Raw genomic sequence first — 13,936 nt, 5'->3', positions numbered from 1 at the left:
AGGTCATGCCGCAGGGCGTGAGCATCCATGTCTCCAGAAGAGGAGGGCTATCCCTCCCTTAGCAGCCATCATCTGCCAGCAGCTCCTCCAGTGGGGATGGGGTCTTTTCATTACCTCCCCATCCATGCTGGAAGTTTTTATAAATGGATGTGAGCGCTGGAGACAACGGAATCCTTCTGTAAAGTCAAAAGCTTGGGCACACCTGGAAGGGATGCCACTGGAAGTTGGAACAGCAGAACCAGGGAAAACCCCAGGATTCACTCCACCCAAAAACAAATGGCCAAGGACGGACACAGCAAGCAGGGTGCAAAGAATGGGGCTTTGAGCTTAGGGGGCAGCTAAATTGAGCCCCTCCCCCTTATCAAAATGCACAATCTTAACTGGGAAGGGCGAACCTCAGATGAGGGCTTTGTCAGGCCAGCCTGTAGGTGTGTCTGTAGGTGTTTCCTTGATGGTTAATGGTGTAAGCACCAGAGGTGGTGCCATCCTGGACATCCTGGTCAGGCTATACTGGGCCATGAGAAGGGTAGCCACACATGCTCCTGAAAAGCTGCAAATACTCCTGAAAGCCAGTTCCTTTGTGGTCTCTGCTTCAGTTCCTGCCTCCAGACTCCTGCTTGAGCTCCAGCCCCACCGCCCCCTCCTCCCCACTTCAGTAATGGTCTGTGACCTGGAAGCCAGATTAAGTCTTTCCTCTTCCCCCAGTTGCTTTTGGTCAATGTTGTTGTTGTTGTATTTAATCATAGCTGCCGAGACCCTAACCAAAACAACATGAAAAATAAATGATCACATTTGGCATAAACATGTGAAATATGATCATAATAACACCTGGATTGCAGGTGGCTGCGAGAACCACAGGTGGCTGGGCACATAAGAAAGCAAGCCATAGAACAGGGAATAAAATATGTGCTGGGCAGAGTGCAGCAGTGAGCAAAACCACGAACGAGGATCAGTTGTGTGTCTGAACAGCAGCGGCAGGCCACTGTGAGACAATTTCTGTGAAATATTGTTTACGACATATCTTAGAACTAAAAGTATGTAGGGGCGAATTTAAAGGATTCTATGCAGAATGGGGAAACTGCTTTTGAAAACCTACTGAGAGGAAATGAGATTTAAATAATTGTGGAGCTAAACCATAAGTGTCCACTGGAAAACTAGCTACTCCTAGGGTTTCAATTTGCCCCAGATTGATGCACAGATTTAATACAATTCCTATCAAAATTTCATGAGGCCCTTTGGTAGAAATGAACGGGTACATCCTAACATGTAAGAGAAAATGCAAAGTCTGACATAAACCAGGGCGATCAAACAGTCAACATTTTAAGACCCAGCTATGACGTCCATAAATCAAGATGGAGGGCATCTGAAAGCGGACAGGAGTTGGCGGACCGACCACAGCAGGTGTCCAGAACGGGTGTGTCCTCCAAGAGCCAAGAGTGCAAAGCAAATCATCAAGGGAGAAACAACAACAATAACCTTCCCAATAGATGCTGCCAAAGCAACTGGTTATCCCTGAGGGGGCAATGTGAAGCCTGATATACACCTCGGACCACACACAAATTACACCAGGGGTGGAACATGGGACTCGACCAAGTTAAAGCTATGAAGCCACAAGCAGGAAATAAGGAAGAACAGCAGCCTGGCTCTTGAACAGCCAGCATGTGACAGAGGACGCAGAGCAAGACGGTCAAAGAAAACCCTGTCAAGAAAGGAAAAAAGGGAAGAAAGAGGGAGGGTGGGTAAGGGCAAGGGAAGGAGAGGGAGGGAGAGGGAGGGGGAGGGAGGGAGAGAGGAGGGGAGGAGAGGAGACAGGAGGGGAGGAGAATCAAGTCAAGCTGGGACAGACCACTTGCTACAGATAACTGACAAAGGATTCAATTTTACAATTCAACAATGAACAGAAATAACAACATTAAATGCAAGCAAAGAGTCACCAGGTCTTTTACAAAGAGCCATATGCAGATGGCCAACACACATATGAAAATGTGTTAGACATTAGTCACGCAGAGTGTAAACAAAAGCTACAAAGCCATCCATCCCATTCAAAGGGCACAAAGCAGCCAGACTGAAAATTGTAGACATGGCCAGTGTGTGTGTGTGTGTGTGTGTGTGTGTGTGTGTGTGTGTGTGTGTGAAATTCCCTGAGCTCTCAAGCATACAAAGAGGTGTAACCCCACAGAGATCACTTCTGCCAGTTTGTCTTAAAGTTAAACCTACCCCTCCCTACACTTGCTCCCCCAAGTCTCCATATAGGAGTGTCCACAGAGGACTGAAGGCATCAACCTAAAACACCCCCATTTGATGTAGACGGAAGGAACGGAAGAAAGGAAGGAAAGAGAGAGAGAGGGAGGGAAAGAAGGAAGGAGGGAGGGAGAAAGGGAAGGATGGAAGGAAGGAGGGCAGGATGCATGCAAGGATGGATGGAAGGAAGAAAGGGCACTGAAAATATGGCTCAGTGGTTAAGAGCAATGGGATATGCCACTCTCTTCTGGCCTGTCCAGACACACATGTGGTTCACATACATATATACATGCAGGCAAAACACACATGTGAAATAATAATAATAATAATAATAATAATAATAATAATAATAATAATAATAGAAATGAAAGAAGAAGGGGACCCTCTGGAAAGGAGCTGACCAGCAGGACCGGATGGCGGTGTGAGAGGACATGGGGGATGGACATGATTAAATGCACTATATACATGTATGAAAATGTCATGATGAAACCCAACGTTACATATAACTAACTAATATATGCCAATAGAAAAACTTTTCTAAGAAGAAAGTCACAGGAACAGCTTCTTTTTTCCACATTCACTCCTTGGGAGGAAGATTACTCCCCACACTGTGCACCCAAGGGTGCTTCTTTCTTTGACAGTAGTACCTCTGAGGTAGAAGGTGTCATCTAGCGGTCAGCAGCCAGGAGAAAGTGAGGAATCCATTGTTCTCTATGACTAAACGTGATCACCAGCAACAGCTAATGCTCCGGCTCTCAACCTCTGCAAGGCCAGTTGACAGCAGGCTTTTGTGAGATCAGGAAAGAACCTGCATTTAAAACTCAAATGCACAACTCAAGTCCAAGTGGATCAAAGACCTCAACATAAAACTGGACACACTAAATCTAACAGAAGAGAAAGTGGGGAAGAGCCTTGAGCTTACTGCACAGGAGACAACTTCCTGAACAGAACACCAACAGCTCAGGCTCTAATTCAACAACAATAATTAATGGGACCTCGTAAAACTGAACAGCTCTGTCAGGCAAAGGACGCCGTCAACAGAACAAAATGGGAAAAGATCTTCACCAGCCCTACACCCGACAGAGGGATAATATCCAAAATATATAAAGAACTCAAATTAAACACCAACAAACCAGACAACCCAATTTTAAAACATGGGGTACAAAGCTAAACAGAGAATTCTCAACAGAAGAATCTCTAATGGCAGAGAAGCACTTAAAGAAATGTCCAACATCTTTAGGCATCAGGGAAATGCAAATCAAAATGATTCTGAGATTCCGTCTTACACCGGTCAGAATGGCTAAGATCAGACACTCAAGTGACAGCACATGCTGGCGAGGATGTGGAGAAAGGGGAGTGCTCCTACAATTGCCGGTGGGAGTGCAAACTTGTACAACCGTTGTGGAAATCAATCTGGAAGTTTCTCAGAAAATTGGGGATAATTCTACCTCAGCTATACCACTCCAGGGCATATATCCAGAAGATGCTCCACCACACAACAAGGACACCTGCTCCACTCTGTTAAGAGCAGCTTTATTTGTAATAGCCAGAAAATGGAAACAATCCAGATGCCCCTCAGCTGAAGAATGGACAAAGAAAATATGGTACATCTACACAGTGGAATGCTGCTCAGCTACTAAAAACAAGGAAATCATGAAATTGGCAGGCAAATGGATGAAACTAGAAACGATCATCCCGAGTGAGGTAACCCAGACCCAGAAAGACACACATGGTATGTACTCACTTATAGCGGAATTAGCCATAAGGTACAGGATAACCATGCTACCATCCACAGACCCAAAGAAGCTAAAGAGGGCCCAAGAGAGGATACTTGAATCTTACTCAGAAAAGGAAATAAATTAGACTTCTGAAATAGATGGAGAGAGGGAACTTGGTGGGAAATGGGGTAGGGAGGGTAAGGGGGTGGGGTCAGGTGTGGGGAGAGTGGGGTGGGATCAGGTATGGGGAGAGTGCGGTAGGATCAGGTGGGGAGAGTGGGGTGGGATCAGGTGTAGGGAGAGTGGGGTGGGGTCAGGTGGGGAGAGTGGGGTAGGATCAGGTGTGGGGAGAGTGGGGTGGGGTCAGGTGTGGGGAGAGTGGGGTGGGGTCAGGTGTGGGGAGAGTGGGGTGGGGTCAGGTGGGGAGAGTGGGGTGGGGTCAGGTGGGGAGAGGGGGGTGGGGTCAGGTGGGGAGAGGGGTGGGGTCAGGTGTGGAGAGAGGGGTGGGATCAGGTGTGGGGAGAGTGCGGTGGGGTGGGGGGGAGAGTGGGGTGGGGGGAAGACTGGGAGAGAGAACGGAAATCTGGGGGGGGGGGACATCTCTAGGACGGAAATCTATGGGGTGGGGGTTGGGGACCCTAGCTGAGACTCCTAGCAGTAGGGAGGGATGGGGGGCGGGTAGGAAGCCTGAACTCAACACCTCCTGTAGCAGGTGGGACTTTCAATAGAGGGAGGGGGCACTAACCAACCCGTAAAATCTTCAACCCAAAATCTTTCACGTCTATAGGAAGTGTAGGGATAAAGATGGAGCAGAGATTAAGGGAATAGAAAAGCAATGAGTGGCCCAGTTTGGGATGACCCCATAGGAGAGAGCCAGCCCCTGTCGATTTTAATGATACTCTGCTGTGCTTGCAGACAGGACCCTAGCATAACTCTTTTCTAAGAAGCTCCATCCAGCAAAAGATGGCAGCAGATGCAGAGACCCACAGCCAAACAACAGGAGGAATCCAAGGAATCTTGTAGAAGAGTGGGAGGAAAGGTTGAGGGAGCTGGGGGGGGTCAAGGACACCACAAGAAGACCTACAGAGTCAACTAACTGGGGCCCACGGGGACTCTCAGAGACTGAACCACCAACCAAAGAGCTTGCATGGGCTAGACATAGACCCCCATACACACAGGTAGCAGATGTGCAGCCTGGCCAACATGTTGGTACCCTAGCAACAGGAGCAGGGGCTGTCTCTGACTCTGTTGCCTGCCTTTGGATCCCTTCCCCTAGCTGAGCTGCCTTGTCAGGCATCAGTGGGAGAGGATGCACTTAGTCCTGCTGCAACTTGAGATGTAAGGGTGGGTTGGTACCCCTTAGGAAGAGAAGGTAGAAAAGATGTAAGGCGGGCAGAGGCAAGGTGGGCCCGTGAAACACCGTCCTCTGGACCTGACCTGGTCATTGCACTCAGGAACTCACAGCATCTGGGGTCGCCTGCACCAGACCTGTACTTGCTCAAGCTGCGTGGTATCCCAGTGTGGATAAGGAGCTCATGCCACCTTCAGCTGAGGAGCAATTAGGAGTTAACAGCTGCTGGAGAAGGGAACTTTTTTGTTTGTTTGTTTGGTTAGTCTTTTTGTTTTGTTTTGTTTTGTTGTTTTTCGAGACAGGGTTTCTCTGTGTAGCCTTGGCTATCCTGGACTCACTTTGTTGACCAGGCTGGCCTCGAACTCACAGTGATCCACCTGCCTCTGCCTACCAAGTGGGGATTTTTTTTTTAAAGATTTATTTATTTATTTATTCAGTATTTTGACTGCATTGTGCCTGCCTGCCAGAAGAGGGCACCAGATCTCATTATAGATGGTTGTGAGCCACCATGTGGTTGCTAGGATTTGAACTTAGGACCTTTGCAAGAATAGCCAGTTCTCTTAACCTCTGAGTCATCAGAGTGTCAGCACTGGTTGGGCGTGGTGGCGCATGCCTGTATTCCCAGCACTCAGGAAGGCAGAGGCAGGCAAATCTCTGTGAGTTCGAGACCAGCCTGGTCTACAAAGTGAGTCCAATACAGCCAAGTCTACACAAAGAAACCCTGTCTCAGAAAAAAAAAAGCGTCACTGGTTAAGTTATTGATACGCCAGTAGCCCTGAATCCATGCTCTCAAAAGCAACTCTAATTAAATTCAGTGAGTTATTTTTTTAAAAGGCATGAAAGTCAGGGGGACTTGTTGATAAGGAGAAGGGGTAAGAAAAGGAAGGTGAGGGGGGACGGTGAGCAAGTGAAAGTGATCAAAATAAACTGTGTATTATGAAACTGTCAAAAAAATAAAAGCATGGTATGTGCAGCTGGCAGAAAACCCTACAGAAGTCGGTTCTGAGGCTGGGGGATGGCTCGGGCTGTAAAGCACTGGCCATATGAGCATGAGCTGCGTTCAACCCCCAGTATCCAGGTAAAAGGCTGGGCACGGTGGGCCATTTATAGCCCCAGCAGCGCCGAGACAGAGACAGGAGAATCCCTAAGGCTTGCTGAGCAGCAGCCTAGCCGAGCTGTGGAGCCACAGGACCTGGAGAAAACCTTTGTCCCAAAGGTAAAATAATAAAAAATTTAAAAATTATTTTTAAAAAAAGATACCGACATGGATGGCTCCTGAACAACATGTGAGATTGATCTCTGCCCCCTCACACAAACACACATACATACATGACCATGTGCACACACACACCACATAAACAAAAACACTTGAAACATGGCACCAGCCTAGCAAAAAAAGTCATGCTAGGTAACAGCCTAGCAAGTCACCATTTATTCTCAGAGGAAAACTTTGCAGCACACAGCTCTGACAACTCAGACGGTGGAAGCCGAGTGAAAATACCCACCTCAGAGTTTCACACCCACAGATGTCTCGGAAGCCTTTGACCATGAAGATGAAGGCATCTGAGTAAAGCCTTAGCCAATACGCTACCCTTTCCGAGGAATGGCATGAGATCCCTCCAAGCCTAAATGCACATAAAAGAACTCTTTCAACACACACAATGAGAATTCTAAGCCGAAGGCATGGCGGCGTCATTGTTTGGCTGACAGTAACATTCTTTCTCCGGAGTGTGTAGCACACAGGCATTTCTCACGTTCACTGAAACACGCATTGTTATCTGGACCCCGGGGTTGAGAAAGCTGAGATCCAGGGAACGTCACATCTCGCTGAAGATGGCACAGGAATAAGCCACACATCTCTCTGTCACCGCTCCCCTTAAATCCTGTGCTGCTCACTTCTTTGTTGCGTAAGAGGCTGATTTCAAACTGTCTAATTGCTGCAGACGTTCACCCACCACAGGCGCAGGCCGAACACGTGGCATACATAATTCTGTCAAAAAAAAAAACTCGTGGCTTCTGAGCCCACGAAGGCAACAACAGAGGGAAGTAGACAGTGTTCCAGCCCTCTGAGGAGTGACAAAGCATTACCACAAAGAACAGGCACGCACAGGGCTGAGAGGATGGCACAGTCCACATAGAGCTCGCCTAGCGCGCATGGAGGCCTGAGTTTGACCCCTAGAACTCATGTTTTTGGTTTGCTTTTTAAAGTGGAGCTTCCTCCCATAAAGATTCCTAAAGAAAAGACCTCTGACGAGGAACAGGAGGGGTGGCTTAAACTGGAAATGCGCGCTAAACCCTGTCAGTCACCAGCGCTCTAGAACTGGGCCTTTAACAAAAAACGGCACAGAGACCACTCAGTAAACCCAGACCTTTCCTCGAGCCGAACGAACACTTGGAGATATGTGTGGAGAGAGAACCGAACATTTAACATGGAGAGAATGTGGGTGACTTCCCAGAGGCAGGAAATAGCACAGCTGGAGGCATCACAAACCACTACCCTGCCCCAGGTATCGTTTTGTGCCCATGTGACCTCACAGCCCAGCCCTAGGTTTTACAACAAAGACTCAGAAAGGCAGTGCCAACCCTGACCCCAGCCTGCCCTTGGGGGCTGGCATGGGGGTAGGGGCTGAGGAGCGAGGGGTGAGGGCTGAGGAGCGAGGGGTGGGGGGTGGGGAGCCAACTACCAGGCTCCGCTGAGCTGCCTGCCTGCTCTTCAGTGAGGCAGTTGACCAGGGGCCCTTCATAGGTTTGCTAAGACAACGGTGAAAAGAATGTATCTGAGAGGCGTGATGCCACAGGCTTGAAACCTCAGTTAAGTTAGGAGAATGACAAGTTCTAGGCTAGCCTGGGCTACATAGCAAGGCTGGCCTTACTATAAAGAGGTTATAAAATCACACCACCATTCTCGTCCTTGGTATGTGCCATCCTAAGAACTTTCTCTGCCTGCACACATGTGCACATACCCACACACAGATGCACGCGAAGACACACATAAACAGCCCTATTTGGACATTTTGTTTGTTTTGGTTTGTTGTTTGTTTGAGACAGGGTTTCTCTATGTAGCCTTGGCTGTCCTGGACTCACTTTGTAGACCAGGCTGGCCTCGAACTCACAGCGATCCACCTGCCTCTGCCTCCCGAGTGCTGGGGTTAAAGGCATGCGCCACCGCACTAGGCTTGCTTTATCTGGAACCTTTAAAGACCTGTCCCTGGGCTTCTGAAGGCAGCATGTTAGTGAGAGTAGGGGACTTCTGCCTCCTGTGTTGTACACTCTTCTTGCCTTGGGCTCCACACAGCCTCCTCCACCTGCTCTCAGGGGGAGATGTATTGACAAAGAAAGGCAAAACCCTAACTCAGGCAGAGCCACATTCCATCTTCCCTTTCTCTCCCCCTGCAAACGAGGCTGTAACTCCAACCCGATGGCACAGGAGGCAGTTACGAGGCAGTGGCGTGCTCACACACCATGTTCTAGGGCTGTAAATGCCACACTCAGCTGCACCAGGGACCAAGTGGCTCGTTAGCAGCAGCATTAGTGTTTAACGATGTGAGGAAGAGAAGCTGCCAGGCACAGAGCTCCCTTCTTAAAATGCCATTGGAAACCCATACGTGTAATCATTACACCTTCCCCGCTTAATTCTGAGTCCTTCGGAGCTGATGGGCTGTGCAACCACCCAGCTTATGACTCTCAGAGATCTCTTCCAGGCTGCCGTTTACATAACTGGGCTAAAGATCCATACATCACATGCAGGAGAGTCTGGACTTCAGCCACTGCTCTGCCACTGCTGGGCTAACTTCAAGAACTTGCTAGAATGACGTATCCCACAGCCTTGATCGCCCCACTTCTTCCCTGGCTTCTTAGCCACCCTCTCACCTGCCTGACACCACTATTATGAACATCAAATCACCCAGAAAATTGAAGGGGGGGGTATTTAAAAACAGTATTCAAATGACATCAGGATATTATGTGTTCACAGTCTCAAGCTATTAAGCCTGAACAGAGACCCATTCGTTAAGAACTGATGTGTCCAGCTTTCTCACGTGTGTGTGTGTAGGTGTGTGTGTGTGTGTGTGTGTGTGTTCACATCCATATATGCAGGAACACGAGAACGTGTGTGCAGGTGGTTACTGAGGCCAGAAGTCAACCTCGCATGCCATTCCTCAGGTGTCCCCACCTTGCCCTGAAACAAGGTCTCTCACTGCTCCAAGCTAAGTAAGTCAAGCTGACTGGTCAGTGACGCCGAGGGATCCATTTGTCTCCACATTCCCATAGGATTACCAGTGTGGGCCTCACCTCCCAAGGCTTCCCTAGGCTTCCCTTCACCAACTGACGCGTCTCCCCAGCCCGGTCTCCACGTTCTGATTCCTGTCTTCTCACATCCGGGCGCCCTGAGTGGGCTCGCACCACACACAGATCCTACAACAATGCCAGAATCGCCATGCGTGGAGCAGCTGGTCCACCCTCTAAAGTCCTGCAGAAGATAGCCCACACGCAAGACACGGCCCCTTGAGAGTGAACTATATCAGTGTGTGTCCATGGGGAACTGTGCATCTGAACCTAACACCCTACCAGGGCTCTGGAGATGAACTGGGAGGCAGCTGCCTCTCTCTGCTCTTTTTTCCAGTGTGGTCACATTGAAGGCATCTCCCACCTCTGCATTTCAATGCTGCTTGTCTGCTTAGTTGGCCTATTGGAGCCGATGCCTGAGCTAAGCCTGGCTTGTTAGAGCTGCCAGCACCCAGGCTCTGAGCCTGATAACTCTGGTAATATAAGTGCCACATTGTGAGCGTGTGTGTGTGTGCATGTGTAGTGGATGTAAATGTGCTTGCCTGTGTGTCTGTGTGCATGTGTCTGCGTGTGTGCCTCTGTGTGTGTGTGTATGTGTGTGTGTAGTGGATGTGAACATGTTTGTGTGTGAGAGTGTGTGTGTGTGCATGTACAGTGGATGTAAGCATGTCTGCGTGCGTGTGTCTGCATGTGTCTGTGTGTGTATGTGTGTGTGTAGTGGATGTGAACATGTTTGTGTGTGAGAGTGTGTGTGTGTGTGTGTGTGTGTGTGTGTGCATGTGTAGTGGATGTAAACACTTCTGTATGCATGTGCATGTGTCTGCATGTGTCTGTGTGTGCTTCGCGAGGCACTGAGCTTGAGCCCAGGCCTTGCACACACTAGGCAAGTGCCCTACCATTGAGCTTCCTCTCCATCTCTCAACTTATTTTGAGACAGTCTCTCTATACTGCTCAGGCTGGCTTAGAACTCACAGTGCAGACAGGCCCTCAACTTGCAATCCCCCTACCTCAGGCTCCCAGGTGGCTGCAGTGACCTTCACATGTTAACCAGTGACAGGATGTGAGCGTCTTGGCAGTTACCTGATACGGCCAGCATCTTGGCCTCCAACAAGGCAGGCAGCCTGGCGTCGAGGTCAGCGAGTCTCCTCCTCAGAGAGCTGCACAGTCTCTCACCTGAGCACAGCTACAAGGAGAAAGGGCAGGAATCAGTGTCTACTGCTTCCAACCAGAAGATAGAGGGGGGCAGGGTCTGAGGAGTGGGAGGGGTCTGAGGGGACTCAGGGGTCTGGGTTTCTAAGTAGCTGAATAGATTGACAGAATACGCAGAAGGAGAGGCTTTCAGAGGCAGCACATTAGGAGGAAAGCTAAGAAGCAAGAAGGGACAAGAGGGGAGAGGAGGAGGGAAGAGCAAGAAGGGGAGAGGGGAGTAAAAGGAGATGAGGGGAAAGGAGAGGAAAAGGAGAGATGAGAAAAAAGGGAGAGACGGGCCACTGGCATGCCTCAGCACCCCCCTGGCCCACACAGGCTGGTGCGCACTCAGGGAGCAGCCGCAAGCCGGACAAAACTTAATCATTTCTGCCTCCGCCTTGGCATTCACCTACTCCTGCCCGAGTTCTCGGGACCTCACAGCCTTGGCCATTTTACTCCATGGTGGCCCTGGGAGAAAGGCCTCACCAACTTCCTGTCCCTCCTTCGCCCAGTCTCCTCCGGCTTCCTGTCCAGCTGACAGCCTGTAGCCCTCTATCATCTACTCATTGCTCTACGATGGTGCCCCAGCTGTCCATGATCAGGGACTCTGTCTGTCCCTAGCACACAGTAGGCAGGCAATTAAGACAGCAAGGCATCCGAGAGAAGCCAGGAGGGAAGGTGCTCGCTGGAAAACCCGACTGAGAGGCAGACGCGTCACTGTCACCGTGGGATGGTTGTCCCTCTGGGCTCCCAGCACCACCTGCTCCTCTTTGAATTTCAAAACAACAAAACTCTTTGGCCTCCTCAGTCTCACTCCCCGGATTCCTTGAGGTTATCTTTTATGTTGAGACCAAAAACATCACATCTTTTTTTCCCTCTTATGTAAGGCTAAAAGCTCCTGTTTGTCTGTTATCTACACTCTGATCAGTGGCCCGCCTCTATTTTCAGCTCGGCAAAAGCACACAGCACAGTTTCTGCAGATAGAACTAGTGGGCATTCTGGGAAAGTCCACGGAGATTGCAACTGCAAACCATCATTGTTGGTTGGTTGACTGATTGACGGTAAATATAATTATGTGAGGCCCCACCCAGAAACTGAATGTTCTCAGGCCACATGTAGTCTCCGTCTGGAGGGGTACGGCCAGCGGTAAACGTGCGGCTCATCTGAGGTCAAGCCGAAGCGTCTGTCAGAATGGAAGCGGCCCTCACCTGCCCTGTGCTGCACCTTTCTCTCCTGGGCTGCGGCTTACTTTCCCCTAGGTGCTGGGGTTTTCCAACCTCACTTTGTGAGACACCCGGTTGGCCTCTGCACCGCAGCCCGCGCCAGGTGCTCACACACAGTCCAACGTCACTCATCCTGAGGCTCTTCCCGGAGCCCTGGGACTTCTCGGGCTGTTAGAACCGACAAAGGAAAGGAAGGTGGTCCAGGGCGCCTCCCCCACCCCACCCCCCGACCCCCAGTCCTGTCTCAGTTGGTTCGGTCTCCATGACATGCTCCCCCATCCTGCCCATCTACAACTGTCACCTCAGGATGTTCAAAGACAGGCTGGTTAACTCGGTGACGCCAGCCGGAGTGCTCAGGTCTCCTCTACCCATGTCTGATATTTCTGAGTTTAGTTAACAGTGCCTCTTAATCATAATTAGGTCAGTTTCTCCTTTGCTGAGAAAGTCCACCACCGTTCAAACTATGCTATTACTTTGAAAGCGCCTTTCTAAATTTTCTGACTAAATTGCACACTCTTTTTTCGACTCTGCTGCATATAATGTAATATCTACCAGTCTCTAGATAACCCAATTATTTCTCACTATTTCCATCTCATTTATCCCTTAATTACCTTTGGTTTGGGTAGGCCCGTGAGAGTCAAGAACCTGTAATGAGTGTAAAGAAGGTTTTTAACTCACTCTGAAAATACCAGGGGTTGAGTATGAGTGTGAGTGTGTGTGTGTGTGTGTGTGTGTGTGTGCGTGTGTGTGTGTGTGTGTAAATACACTAAAGAAAGAAAACTGCATTGAGTTGATCCCCTGGTCTCCTGGTCACTTACCAGTCTACAGGGGTTCGGGCTAAGGTTCAGCTTCCCAGGTGACCAGTTAGTTCTGTCTTAGTCCCCATGTTCACCCCCACGCTCACCCCCACGCTCACCCCCACGCTCACCCCCACGCTCACCCCCACGCTCACCCCCACGCTCACCCCCACGCTCACCCCCACGCTCACCCCCACGCTCACATACGTGCCGTGGAGCACACATATCCACTCCCAGGAAAATCTCCATGTCTTCCCTACTTACAAATAAAACTAGCCCCCAAGGAACTCATTAATGAATGAAAGTTTTACATTACATTTCAAAATCTAAGCCACGGCTTTTCAAATTGATAGAAAAGCAAAGTCATTATAAGTTGGCTATAAATATATTAGAGACAGGAAGTCTAGTGATGAGAGTGCTTGTATCCCCCAAACTTTTATATGCTGAAATCTTCAGCCCCAATATGATGCTGGGATTAGAAGGTAGGGCTCTGGGCAGTAACAGGTCCTGAAGGCAGAATGTCATGAAAAGCATAGATGTGCCCGGGGGACAGTGGCTCGGTCAGTAAAGGTGCACAGATGTGTCGGGGGGGGGGGGGCGGGGTAGGGGGCGACGGTGGCTCGGTCAGTAAAAGTGCTTTGTAAACACAGAGACCTACACTAGGTCCACAGAACCCACGTAGAAAGCTGTGTGTCGTAGCACAAACTTGTGGTCCCAGAGCCGGAGGAGCGGAGACCAGAGGGGCCCTGAGGCTTGCTGGCAGCCAATGTAGCCTAACTAGTAAGCTCGGGGCATATGAGAGAGCCTCTCCAAGGAGGTGGCTGGCAGTCCTGAGCACAACATATGGTGGTCCTCCAGGAATCATCAGCTCACACGACAACAACAACAGCTGGGCAGTATACGTCTTTACATCCCAGCACTCAAGAGGTAGAGATGGCAGATGTCTGTGGGTTTGAGGCCAGCCTGGTCTACAGAGTAAGTTCCAGGACAGCCAGGGCTATACAGAGAAACCCAGACTCAAAAAAACAAAACAAAACACAAAACAAAACAAATAAACAAATAGGTAAATAAATAAGTTTAATAAAAATATTAATGAGACCTCAAAGAGCCCTCCTGCTGTCTTCTCCTCGCTCC

General features: G+C 49.6%; 1 protein-coding gene across 1 annotated transcript in view; it reads right to left on the bottom strand.

Annotated features, from left to right (window-relative positions):
- The window catches only part of Disc1 (DISC1 scaffold protein), a 189,741-nt gene that overhangs the window by 101,692 nt on the left and 74,113 nt on the right, over positions 1-13,936 (bottom strand). Inside the window, exon 7 of the mRNA XM_051168873.1 lies at positions 10,675-10,777. Coding sequence (XP_051024830.1) covers positions 10,675-10,777 — 103 coding nt within the window. The remainder of the gene's footprint in view (positions 1-10,674; positions 10,778-13,936) is intronic.

This window comes from Acomys russatus, chromosome 26 (genome assembly GCF_903995435.1).
Source record: "Acomys russatus chromosome 26, mAcoRus1.1, whole genome shotgun sequence".
Lineage (NCBI taxonomy): Eukaryota > Metazoa > Chordata > Mammalia > Rodentia > Muridae > Acomys > Acomys russatus.
The sequence above is the reverse complement of the archived record's forward strand: the minus strand, read 5'-3'. Positions and strand labels throughout refer to the sequence as shown.